The sequence below is a fragment of the Adiantum capillus-veneris genome, chromosome 17, assembly GCF_014529385.1.
Source record: "Adiantum capillus-veneris isolate H3 chromosome 17, ASM1452938v2, whole genome shotgun sequence".
NCBI lineage: Eukaryota > Viridiplantae > Streptophyta > Polypodiopsida > Polypodiales > Pteridaceae > Adiantum > Adiantum capillus-veneris.
In genome coordinates, this window is record NC_140947.1 from 157,010,512 (window position 1) to 157,023,441 (window position 12,930).

The 12,930-nt window shown below is 45.5% G+C and overlaps 1 protein-coding gene across 3 annotated transcripts in view; it reads left to right on the forward strand.

The window, feature by feature from the left end:
• The first annotated feature begins 1,224 nt into the window (after positions 1 to 1,224).
• LOC147438385 (Protein phosphatase 2C family protein) overlaps positions 1,225 to 12,930 on the forward strand; it is a 63,125-nt gene continuing 51,419 nt past the window's right edge. Inside the window, exons 1-2 of one of the 3 annotated variants that reach the window (XM_086487688.1) lie at positions 1,225 to 1,559; positions 1,828 to 1,878. In XM_086487688.1, the coding sequence (XP_086343814.1) occupies positions 1,294 to 1,559; positions 1,828 to 1,878 (317 nt within the window). In that variant the 5' untranslated portion in view covers positions 1,225 to 1,293. The remainder of the gene's footprint in view (positions 1,560 to 1,827; positions 1,879 to 12,930) is intronic. The other 2 variants (XM_086487685.1, XM_086487687.1) reach the window with 2 other exon arrangements.

Consider the following 12,930-nt stretch of genomic DNA (forward strand, 5'->3'; position numbering starts at 1 on the left):
CCTTTGATGAGCCCCTTTTGCTCAAGGAGAGTCCAGAAGAGGGCTAAGCCTCAGAGCTAGGGCTAAGGCAAACACTTTGTATAGAGAAGTCAGGCAAGTAAATTTCAGGGCCCTCCTCCTCTCCCCTCTTATGGATAAGTTTGATAACAATAGTGTTCATGCTAGTAGGAAGAGCCCCTAGCCTAAGAGCCTCGAAATAGCTTGCTCTTGGAGACTATTTTTGCTGATGCGCAACATTGCTTGCGTGGACAATAGAGCGTTCAATATTAAGTGGATAAGTTTTTTAAAGGAAGAACGACCAAAATACCCCTCTAATTTGTGGAAATTCCCAAAATACCTCTCAAATTTCAAGTATTCCCAAAATACCCCCAATATTTTGTCATAAATTCCCAAAATGCCCTTCAAATTTTCCAACATTCCCAAAACACCCTAGTTGTGAGAGTAAATATCTCCAAAGATAAAAGAATTTGTAGCTTTTTATAAGAAGAGTGATTGTCTATCAATACAAGATACTAAAACTAGAGTTTGAGCTCTTTATGCAGGGTTTGAAGATAAATTTGCTTCATTATCTTTAGACATAATTACCTCTTTTGGGAGGTAATTTGTGATGTATTACATGCTAAGCACTCACAAGGGAATTTTGGGAATTTTGAAATTTGAGGGGTATTTCCACAAATTAGAGGGGTATTCTAGTAATTTTCCCTTTTTTTAATAGGGAAAATTACCAAAATACCCTTCTAATTTGTGGAAAGTTTTAAAATACCCCTCAAATTTCAAAAATTCCCAAAAAATACCCTTATATCTATTTTGGTTGGATTGATCAAGATTTTCTAATCTTTATTCCGTTGTGACAATTGAGATCCATTTTTTAGTGCTTAGCATGTAATTTGTCACAAATTACCTTGCAAAAAAGGAAATTATGTCTAAAGTAACGAAGCAATTCATCTGCGAAGCCTACATAACCACCTCAAATTCTAGTTTTAGCATCTTGTATTGAAAGACAATCAATTTTTATCCTTGGAGTAATTTAATCTCACAACCAAGGGCATTTTGGGACTTTTGGAAAATTTGAAGGGCATTTAGGGAATTTATGACTATCTATTGGGGGTAGTTCGGGAATTTTTGAAATTTGAGGGGTATTTTGGGAATGTCCACAAATTATGGTAATTTTCCCTTTTTTTAAAAGGTGCCTCAATGGTGGGCGGAGCCTTAAATTTGAGAGCTAGAGAGAGAGTGTGAAAGTGAGAGTGGCGCAGTTGGGTTAGCGTATGGGCTCAGGAAAAGTAGTGAGTAATGGAGCCAACGGCGAAGCGCGTCAGGTCTGATTCGGCTTTGGAAGGGGCAGTTAGAATCGATGGGGTTTCGACCACAGCAAGCGGAAGCAACCTGTTGGCACGTTCATGTGACGAGGCCAAATGTGAAGCCGACACGCATGCGCCAGAGAGTGCATGGGTGCCGATAGAGGCTGACGCTGCCGAGGACAAGGGCTGTCGACATACGATGGAAGACGCATGGGTGCTTCTTCCAGACGCTAGTTTGGATCACCCTGGCAGGCTGAGGTAGTCACTTTATGCCTTTTACTCGCTTGTTCTAGCTTGAGTGCCCGGAATGGAGAAAAGCATTCTGAGTAGCTAAGAGAATGTCTTTCTTGGTTAAAGGATTCGTGCAATCGTGGTTGGTGTATTGTGCAAGTATGGAAGGAGTTACATCCTTGAATTTTTTGACAAATAGAATGTAGAAGAGATGTCTTTCTTTGTTTATGTAATCATGGTTGGTGTATTGTGCGAATTTGGAAGGAATTACATCCTTGAATTTTTTGGCAAATAGATTTCCAGCTATAGTCACCAATAATTCGCCCATCATAAAGAGCCTACAAAGGTCACCAACTCTTGGCTACTATTTACCTGTTCTTCACTGTCTTTCCAACTTCTGATGCATGATTGGGTCAAAGTTGACTTGTTTGCTTACATTGTGTGCTGTCCCTTGTTTCCATTACACATTTTTACTTTTAAGGGAGAATAGGCCAGCTTGCAGGTTTTTTTTGTGGTTTTAACTCTCAAAACTCTCCATAGTTAATTCCTACATAGTTTGAAGAGTTGGTTGCAGAGCTTGCATTTTCCGAAGGAGATTGTTCAAAATGATAAGCAAGGAGTTCTTACTTGTGTATTGCTGCATGGACAAAAGTAAATCGTACGCCTTATATTGGACCTTTCCTCAACCTTATTGAGTGTTTGAAAAGGGTTCGAGGGCTGTGATTATGGTTTAATAACAAGAGTGATAACCTTGATACTTTATCACAATTTAAAGGCTAAAAAAATTGTAAAATTGATTTTTGAGAATGAAGTCAAAGGTTGAAATTGTAACTTGTCAGAGTGTGTAGTGGAAGAGAAACTCAAACATTGGAGAGAGAGAGAGAGAGAGAGAGAGAGAGAGAGAGAGAGAGAGAGAGAGAGAGAGAGAGAGAGAGAGAGAGAGATGAGATGAGATGAGATGAGATGAAATGAAATGTTATATTAACGTCTTCAGAAGGCCAGAATGACCTATAGGACCAGAAAGTTACAGTGTGGTGGATCTGATATAAAGTCAGAGTAACAAAAATGACAGAAAAAATGGCTATGGAATCCGAAACAGCTAGGTGTGATCTAATCAACTAGGTGGGGATAGCTAAATCACAGATCACAAAAGATTTAGTATCGGTCGCTGGCGGATCTCATCAATCTCCTCCATTGTCAATAGCCTGACCGGGCGTCGTGCATGTCTGGCCAGAGTGATCCGAATCCTCTGATGTAGCCTCCGTCGATGCTGGTTAGTCCTCCGTTGTCGTGGGCATCTGGATCTCCCTAGCTCGGTCGCTCGGTCGATCAGTGTGCCTCTGGTGTGAGGCGGCGAGCTCTCCTGTGGTAGTAGCTCCTCCGGGTGTCCAGTGTCTGCTCTAAAGAAGTCTGTGATCCGTCTCTGAGAATGGCTGGCCTCTCCCCTCATCAGGCTCTCTCTGTGTCTGTGTAGCTCGAGCAAAAATAGACCCAAGCATCTCTGATCCTCGTACTGCATGACTCTGGAGAGTGGTCCGAAGCCCTCTCTGAACAAGCAGTGGAAACGGCCACGTATCTCGTAGTAGACGGGGGCTCCAGGTCACACAGGAGGCATGTCTTGGCCTCTGTTGGTACTCTGCCGTATCTCCCAGTCTCAATCCGCAGCTGGTGTGAAGATGTGCGTATCTGACCAATAGCACATCGTATCCCATGAGACAAGTGGGTGTCCATGTATCAGGGTCTCGTCTCAAAACCGTCTTCCGTAAGCTGGAGAAGACGCTCTCTGTAGAAAGCCATCTTCGTGCCCTGATCCTGTGTTGGCTGTATCCATGTCCTCCTGGTGTCTAGCTGAGTCAGGTCCTGGCGGATGAGCGTGGTGGAAGGGGGGACTGTTTGTCTATGCTGAACCCATGCACCTGAAACCATGATGTCATCTCCGCATACCAGCATGCTGCATCTCCCTGCATGGCTAACTATCGAGAGGACTCAAGTGCAAGGCGGGCATATCTGTTTCTGGGAAGTTCCCACATGCGGTGTATGAAGGAGATCGGTCTGGTGAGCGCGTCAACTAGGGGGGGGGGGGGGGGGGGGGGGGGGGGGTAGCTAGCTCTGCTTGGATAATGGCACGTGGTACTGAGGCCTTGGCTCTAATGAGCCGTGAGATCATAGAGACTAGTGGTTTCTCCATGTCCTCCCATCCATCAGTGCGACCTGTCCTCCCATGATGGTCCAATGAAGGTCCCCAAATTTCAGCTCCAAAGAGCAATGCAGAAGCCACCAGGGTGTCAAAGAGCCAGAGCTTCGTCCGAGGCTCGTGAAACTGAACATGTAAACACATCCTCTCCAATCTACCCAATGCTGCATGGGCTCTGGTCAATCTAGTCTCTGCTGCTCTTCTCAATGAAAATGCTGGTCCACTAAAAACCACTCCAAGGTAGGTGTAAGCATGTGTATACTCCACTGTCTCCTGGCCGTATGTGAATGCGGGCGCTGACCTTCTGATCCACTGTGGGGTGGTATTAAATACCATGACCTTGGTTTTACCAAGGTTGACAGACAAACCACTTTCTTAGGCAAACCTATGCAAAGCATCCAAGTGACGTTGCATCCCCTCCGGAGAGTCGGAGATCAACACAATATCATCAGCATATAACAATAGTGGAATCCATGTTCCTGCCAGTTGTGCACCTCTATCACCATCTCTCTCAATGTAGTCAGAAACCTCATCCACATACATACCAAACAAAGTAGGAGAGAGCGGGCAACCCTGCTTCACCCCAATAGTGGAATGAACCGCTGTAGATAGGCCCTCTGAGGTGCGTACATGCCCCACTACTGACTTGTATAGTGCCATGACCCCCCAAATGAGCTCTGTGGGTACCCCCATCTCCTGTAATCTGCGCATCAATCTAGCTCTAGGTACTGTGTCAAATGCTTTGCGGAAGTCCACAAAGCTGCAATAGATCCGTCTCCCATGTGATCTGCCCTCCTCAATGATGGCTCTTGAGTGTCAAGATATGGTCAAGTAGAGAAACCTCTCCTGAATCCTGCCTGCTCGGCTGCACGTATCCCCTCTCTCTGCCCATCTACTTAGCTGAGATGAGTGCTCTGAACTGTGCTCATGGTTCCTTTTTGTTCGAAGGGAGAGCCTTCCGTTCTTAATGGAAAGTGCTATGATCACAAACAAAGTGAATGGACACTTTGTGTGCAAGTGTATGAGACTGAGAGATAGAGAGAGAAGAGAGATACGACACCAGAGACGTTGTAAAACCCTCCTCCGAAGGCCCCACTCGTCGGCGAGAGTGGTCTACTTATGATTGCACAAAGTGGTACAATGACGATGCAATGGATTGATGCAACCTGTGACTATGTCGGTGACGACGACAGTGATGACGACGATGACTTTAGGGCTGAAATCTGCAATCTTTCTAATGCTGTCCAAAAACGCTATGGGCTAAAATCTGCGAATGTTCTATCTGCTGAATTTTGACTCTATGTTGATAACGACGTCGATGACGACGATGCGACGACGACGCGCTGAAAACGCAGATGCTGAAATCTGCGTTTTCTGGGCTGAAACTGTAAACCTTGCGGAACTGACCGTGCGGCGAGGAACTGCTGCAGGAAGGTGAGATCTGCAAGGTTCGGGACTTGATCTGCGATGTCTAACTGCTGAAAACTGAAAACGCTGGTCCTAGGGCTGATTCTGTCGCGATAGATATGCAAAACACTGAGGTTGCTGGCAGATGCAAAAACGCTAGGGCTGAAAATCTGTGTTTTTGTCGCCGTGGCTCTGCAAAAACAAAACTCTAGGGCTGATCTGAGGTCCTGCTGTCGCCGGCATCTGCAAGTGCAAATTGTTGGCTGATCTGGTCCAAAAACGCTAAGCTGTTGCAGTTGGAGCAAAAACGCTAGGTCACTTGGGGGGTTCTGCTGAGAAGGTGCCTATTGAGCATGTGCTCCTGCTGCCTCTTCTGCCATTTAGTGCTAACTTGGGTTTGCTAATATATTTTCTTAGCAAAATTGCCCTACCTACTTTTGTTGGAAAGTCACTTAAAAATAATAAGTGAAAAATATCAAAAATAGGGAAAATAGGCTAAATGCATTGGAAAATTCCCCTGACTGAATCTGATGGATTTTGAAGGGAATACTGATGATCATGCGGTGTGCAACCGGAGGATATGCATCTATTCTAAGTGACTGGGCATGCACGGTCTACGAATAGACTCACAAAAGTGCCAGATCACTTCTAATCTAGACTTGACTGGACTGATTGAACCCTGTTATGCTGTAGCTTGTCCACGGACACATAGGGTTGGATGTGTCACGTGACATCCCCTCCTTTTCACAGTGGGGTATTGGTACCGAACTGTATGGCGTCGAGGGAGATCGCCAATAGCATCTGGAATCCCGGAAGGGACTCTTCGCCGCCCCACCCTGATGTGTGGGTCGTGCGGTACTTGAACTTCATAAAGGTCTGCAACGCTTGCTTCTTTGGGCCGTGCCGAAAGCGACAAAATCTTTTGAATCTCCTTCCTTGCGTCAACTTCGTCTAGAGTCCTGCTTCTTTCGTCTTCAAGAATCTCCATGGCTGAAAATTCCTGAAACCAATTCCAACACAAAACCATGAACATACCCATTCCATGTAAAGTGAAGGAAAAAAATCTTGTCTTCGTCAAAGACTGTGTATGCAATGTCGATGAACATAGAGATGGAGTGACAACCCGTTCATTAAACACATGCAAACAATGAGATCGAATCTTTTCTGTTTGATCGAAATCAATCAACTGTGGCAAATCACAATGGAAATGCCCATGCTTGGTGCTCATACTGTCATGTGCTCGTTTGGAAACTGTGTCATGCCAAGGAAGAGACATGGAATGTGACTTCTTGACATACATACTTTTCAACTTTTCATGAAATTTCCGCATACATTCGTGCTTATCCATGAGAGAAACGTGCTCAACATACAATATGTCATGCCTAGGAAAAGGGATCACATAAAGATGCTGACTAAAATATAAGAAACGATCATGAATGAAACATTCGAACAATGCGTACGTATCAATCATGCGAACACATAATACTTCCTGTGAGGGTTCTTTGGACCAAGGCTCGAGAGCCAAGATCGGTTCTTCCTGAATGATCGAATCGTCCTGTGGGGGTGCTTTGGACCTCGACTCGAAAGCCAAGATCGGATCTTCGTGATTCATTGAATCTACAACGAGGTTAGCTTTGCTAGGAAAAGCATCCACTAACACATCATCCTTGTGAACAATCACATCATCTTCATGCAACTCATCATGCTTGTGAGAAATCACATCTTGATCATGCAAATCATCATGCTTGTCATTGGCATCCAAATCATTATGCAAATCATTGGCATCCAAATCATCATGCTGATCATTGTCATTCAAATCATCATGTCTTGGTTCTTAAGTCCACGAGGAACTTGGGTTCTTGGGGGTTCTTGAGTTCTTGAGGTTCTTGAGGTTTTCTTTCGCTTGCAAACCACGTTGGAGAAGGATCTTCTCTTTACCCGAGTTCTACTCTTTTCCGCGGGCGCACCCCTGGGCGGCCTTGCGCTCACACCAAGGTTGCTTTTTCCCACCTCACGTCGATTGGCCGGCCGCTAAGTGCACGGTCCGCTCTCAACGAGTGAAAAGAGACACAAGGGGAGGCTGGACAAGCCCTTCTTTCTTGGGATTCCTGTCACTCTTCAACAAAACACGATTAGGAATCGACATGCCCAAGCGAACTTGGGTTCGTGCGACCTCATCAAGCAAAAAAAATTGTGGTTCTTTCCTTGAGTGATTCAGAACACTGCCAAAGCTCTGATACCAATGTTAGGTGCAACGGAATGATTGTTTGCGCTTTGCTCAAGATGAGTGCTCCGAACTATGCTCAAGGTTTCTTTTTGTTCTTATGGAAGGGAGAGCCTTCCGTTCTTAATGGAAAGTGCTATGATCACAAACAAATGAATGGACACTGTGCGTGCAAGTGTATGAGATTGAGAGATAGAGAGAGAAGAGAGATACGACACCAAAGACGTTGTAAAACCCTCCTCCGAAGGCGCCACTCTCGTCGGCGAGAGTGGTCTACTAATGATTGCACAAAGTGGTACAATGACGATGCAATGGACTGATGCAACCTGTGACTATGTCGGTGACGACGACGACGGCTTTAGGGCTGAAATCTGCAATCTTTCTACTGCTGTCCAAAAACGCTATGGGCTGAAATCTGCGAATGTTCTATCTGCTGAATTTTGACTCTATGTCGATGACGATGTCGATGACGACGATGCGACGACGACGCGCTGAAAACACAGATGCTGAAATCTGCGTTTTCTGGGCTGAAACTGTAAACCTTGCGGAAACTGACCGTGCGGTGAGGAACTGCTGCGGGAAGGTGAGATCTGCAAGGTTTAGGACTTGATTTGCGATGTCTAACTGCTGAAAACTGAAAACGCTGGTCCTAGGGCTGATTCTGTCGTGATAGATCTGCAAAACGTTAAGGTTGCTGGCAGATGCAAAAACGCTAGGGCTGAATTTTTTTTTTTTCGCCGTGGCTCTGCAAAAGCAAAACGCTAGGGCTGATCTGAGGTCCTGCTATCGCCGGAATCTGCAAGTGCAAATCGTTGGTTGATCTGGTCCAAAAACGCGAGGCTGTTGCAGTTGGAGCAAAAACGCTAGGTCCACTTGGGGGGTTCTGTTGAAAAGGTGCCTGTTGAGCATGTGCTCCTGCTGCCTCTTCTGCCATTTAGTGCTAACTTGGGTTTGCTGATATATTTTCTTAGAAAAATTATCCTACCTACTTTTGTTGGAAAGTCACTTAAAAATAATAAGTGAAAAATATCAAAAATAGGGAAAATAGGCTAAATGCATTGAAAAATTCCCCTGACTGAATCTGATGGATTCTGAAGGGAATACTGATGATCATGCTGTGTGCAACCAGAGGATATGCATCTATGCTAAGTGACTGGGCATGCACGGTCTACGAATAGACTCACAAAAGTGCCAGATCACTTCTAATCTAGACTTGACTGGACTGATTGAACCCTGTTATGCTGTAGCTTGTCCACGGACACATAGGGTTGGATGTGTGACGTGACACTCATCATGATAGTGCGATAATTCCCAGGCTCCATAGGGTCTCCTGACTTGAAGATATGTACAATAGTAGATAGGCTCCATGCATGAAGTGCTCAGCCACTAAGCCATCATGATCATATGCTCTCTAAGTCCTCATCTTGTCAATGGCCTTCCTCACCATCTCAGTGGTGAAAAATGCACATGTGTGGGGGCATGGGTCAGGAAGGGGCGGCTGTCCAGGAACTGTGTACAGAGATGACGCGTACTGGCCCAGGCCTCTGTAGAGGTAATAGCAGGGAGGAGGGGAGGGTGTGCTCATGAAAGAGCCGCCATGCCTCACTCGAGTCCCGACTCAAGAATAGCTGGTATAGATCGTGCTCTAGGTGAGCCAAAAATGCTCGCCACACTAGGCGTCGGAAGTCAATCTGTGACTGTCTGTGAGTGATGGCCCCCAAAAGCACCTCCCTCTGAGGTCTAGTTCTGGTCTCGCAGCATTCCTCATCATACTAGCTGTTCTGGGGCATGCTCTCAGAACTGCGTCTTTGCTCCGGCTGTGTGTGTGGGTATGCCTCTGCTGCTGCATCATGTAACGTTTGTGTTAGTATAGTAGTAAGCTCCTCCAAAGGTTGCCCTGACTCTTCTATACACAAGCGTCTGTAGATCCATGTATACAGAGTTAGTCTCCCGCGTGAAGGTGTAGCGAGTAGGAGTTGCTACCTGTGGCCTGTGTGCTACACTAAACTCGAAAGAGATGGTCAACGACACAAGAGCATGGTCCCCTGCCACACCAACAGGTCTGGGTCTAACTGTGAGGTCGTGGATACTAAATCTCTGTAGGCCATTCGAGATGACCAATCCATGTGCAGTTCCCATGTCTATCAAGTGTCATCCATACTCAATATGCTCCCCATCCTGTGATAGTCTGGATAGGCCCGTCTCTGCAACATCCAACTCTCTCAGCATCTCCTCTGAAGTATCATAAAAAACTGTTGTATGATGGGCAGTCCTAGCATTGAAATCCCCTAGAATGATGATGTCACCATCTCTAGAGAACTCCCAGATGTCATCATCCAAAATAGAAAAGGGGGATTGTCCTCTGGGTGGTGCATACACTGACGTACTCGGGGGAAAGTAGCAAATAGCAATGTAAAGATATCTGCTTGTCTCTGCTCTCAATCTCACCCACATATACCTAGCTTGCTCATCCCTGCGAGCTATATGTATCAATGGTTGCAACTCCTCCCTGATAACAGTGCCACTCCACCTGAGCCCTGCCCTCTGTGCTCTGATCATGTCTCCTTTCTACATGCGGTCTCCCATCTGTATCCACTAATGTGAGGCATAGACTGCCCAGGGGCCTGATGTGTCTCAGAGTAGAAGATGATCTCTCCCACTAAAACTTTCCTCAAGAGCACCCACATCTAGACGCATAGATCCATTACAATCCTAGGTAGCAACTTTGAGTGTGGTCCCATAGGTCTCACAGCATCATGTGGAGCGTGGCTCCAATATCACCACTCTTCCATCTCGGTAAAAAGCAATCTTACCTTTTTCCCTTGTCGCTCTAATCTCTGGCATTACCTCCTGCATATGAGCTATCTGTGAGAGGGTAAGGTCATCCTCGAGGAAGATGCCCGTTTTCTTAAGAGGTTGGTCTCTTCTTCAAAAAGTCCTTCGCTTCCATGGAGGGAAAACGAAGGATGAGTGCCCTTTCTTTCGAGGTTTCCCCCTTGCTCCCATTTTTCTTGTTTCCCACTCTCCAAGCTCTTGAGTGCATTGGCTCATGAACCCTCATCGGCTCATATGTGTGTGTGTGTGAGAGAGAGAGAGAGAGAGAGAGAGAGAGAGAGAGAGAGAGAGAGAGAGAGGCTTGCAACTTAATAACTCTAGAGGTTGAATGATACAAGATGACCAAAGACACTAGGGCTACATTGATATAGTGAGCCAACTTTGGGCCGGGTAAAACCTCAGAAATTACCCAACACAAGAAATTCACACAACTCACAAAACCGGAGAAAAAAAATATAAAATGGGTAAGATGCTTGGTGCAGACTGTGTATGTGCCTTGAATCCCTACCAGGAGGGTGAAAGGGTGGCGAACCCGCAATCAAGGGCGTGAGTGCATCAAACAAAGACATGCTCCGAAATAGACTTCAACCATATACACACACAAACATACACAAAAAAAAAAGTTAAATTAAGAGCACAAGGAAAACAAAGCATGCGATTACCAAATTCTACACACACTCGACACAGACGTGCGCGCACGCACACACATAAACCAGAGCAAGAACTGCAAGCTCAAAAAGCAAAATAAAATAGAGCAGAAGAAGGCATACATAGAAAACTTGACCCGCCTAACTTATACCAAAGATGCGCTACTTTGTCAGTACTAGTTGTTGGACAAGTTTGTGATTTTTTATGGGGCGTTATTCTTGATGATGGACATCAGATTTGTCGAGATCCTTTTGGATGACAGGTTTGTACATAGTTTCGACAATTGATGGGGACATCTAGTGCCTCTTTCCGCAATCAACAACAATTGCATGCTTCTCTCGTTATCCCTTTGGAGCCTCAGAGGAGGAGTTGCCAGCGCCAGCAAGAGATCGCGAGACTGCGAAGCACGGAAGTCGCTTTTCCCGCGCAACAGAGACATGTATCTATTGTGGATTCGCCATACAAATTGTTGTCCCGTGTTTGTGTGTGTGTTTGTAGGTACTTCATCGCGAAGGAGAAGCGGGAAGGCTTCGACCTACGCTTGGGAATTCCGGGAACGGAATTCAAAAATTCTCTGCAGAGTCTCGCCTCCGAGTACAGACGAAAAAAGGATTGAGAGTTCGTCTCTCGGATTTCCCTTACGGGAAGGAACGACCATCGAGTCAGAGAATTAGAACGGAGGGGTTTTCTCCGGTTCTTGTGCTTGTAAAAAGGATTCTCCCTTATAAAGGATTCTCTTTAAGGGGGGAGACCAGCCTGTCTTCTGGTCCCAAATACTGTGTCGACCTTCTCTCTCAACTTTGTTTAGTTGAAAGATTATTTATGTTCATCTTGTTGATTATTCGTGTGCGCTCCCGTTTGTGACAGCTACCTCTTATTTCAAGGGAAATGCTCGAACTTGGTGGTCCACGCTTCTATTAAACAACAAAGCGCCAATTAAATGGCTGAAATTTAAAAGACTTTTTATTCTTCTTGATCGACTCGGGAGTACGAACACGACATACGAACTGCTTGGAACCATCTTTGAATGACCAAGAAAGGTTCATTGGACTCATATTGTGAGAGATTCTGGAGTTCTTTTCTACCAGCCTCTTCATTTAAGATGATCTCGTTCAAAGAACAGATTGAGTGGTTTACATTGGGACTTCCTATAGAGATCCGAGATCACTGCTCAAAGCAAAAGTCAGATTCCATTGAGGAACTGATGAGTCATGCGAAACGAGGTTTTGCTATTCATTCAGACAGTTTGACCTACCCCACAGATGAAATCATGACGCAAAGGACCGAACAGACTTCGAACAATGAAAGTAGAAAGAAGAAGAGCAACCCAGAAAAGAAGGAAAAGGATGCACGACCCAAGCTCACCTGTCGAGAGAGAGCTCTCTACATCAAAGAGGGGAAGTGCTTTGGATGTGGGGAAACGGGGCACATCTTCGCGAAGTGCCCTAAAAAGGCACCTAATGAACAGAACGACAAAGATGAAGAGAGGCCCGAGGGTTCAAAAGCAGCTGAGGAATGTGGACGAAAAGGCAAGATGAAAGCAGGACTGGTTCCAGATTGCATGGGCACTGACCCAAGCACGATTGACGAGAGTACAGAACTTTGCCGAGCTTGGGGCAAACTGAAAGACCAAGAAGCCCTGATTTTCTTTGATGGAGGAGTCAAGGCCAACTTCATTTCATCTGAATTGGCGGCGCGGCTCGAGATCAAACCAGGCACCCGACAGGGACGTAGCCATTACACCTATCATTGGCAAACTTCGGTTGCATTGTCAGGGGTATTTGGGGCACGAGGACTTCTACATAATGCCCTTGGAAGGTTGTGATGTCCTCGTGGGAATTCCTTGGTACCATAAGAACAACGCCGTGGTCGACTATCGGACGAGAAAAGCGACTTTGACTACAAAGAAGGGCCGAAGTATTGTACTTGATGTAAAACTTAAGGGCGAGTCTGTCCCTATTGTATCGGCTTCGGCCGTTTCAAAATTAATAAAATCCAGTCTGCTTGTTTACTCGATCTTTTTGAAAGAGTTGAATGATGAGGATAGGACAAATATGTCTGAACTTGATAAAGAACTCCAAGATTTTCTC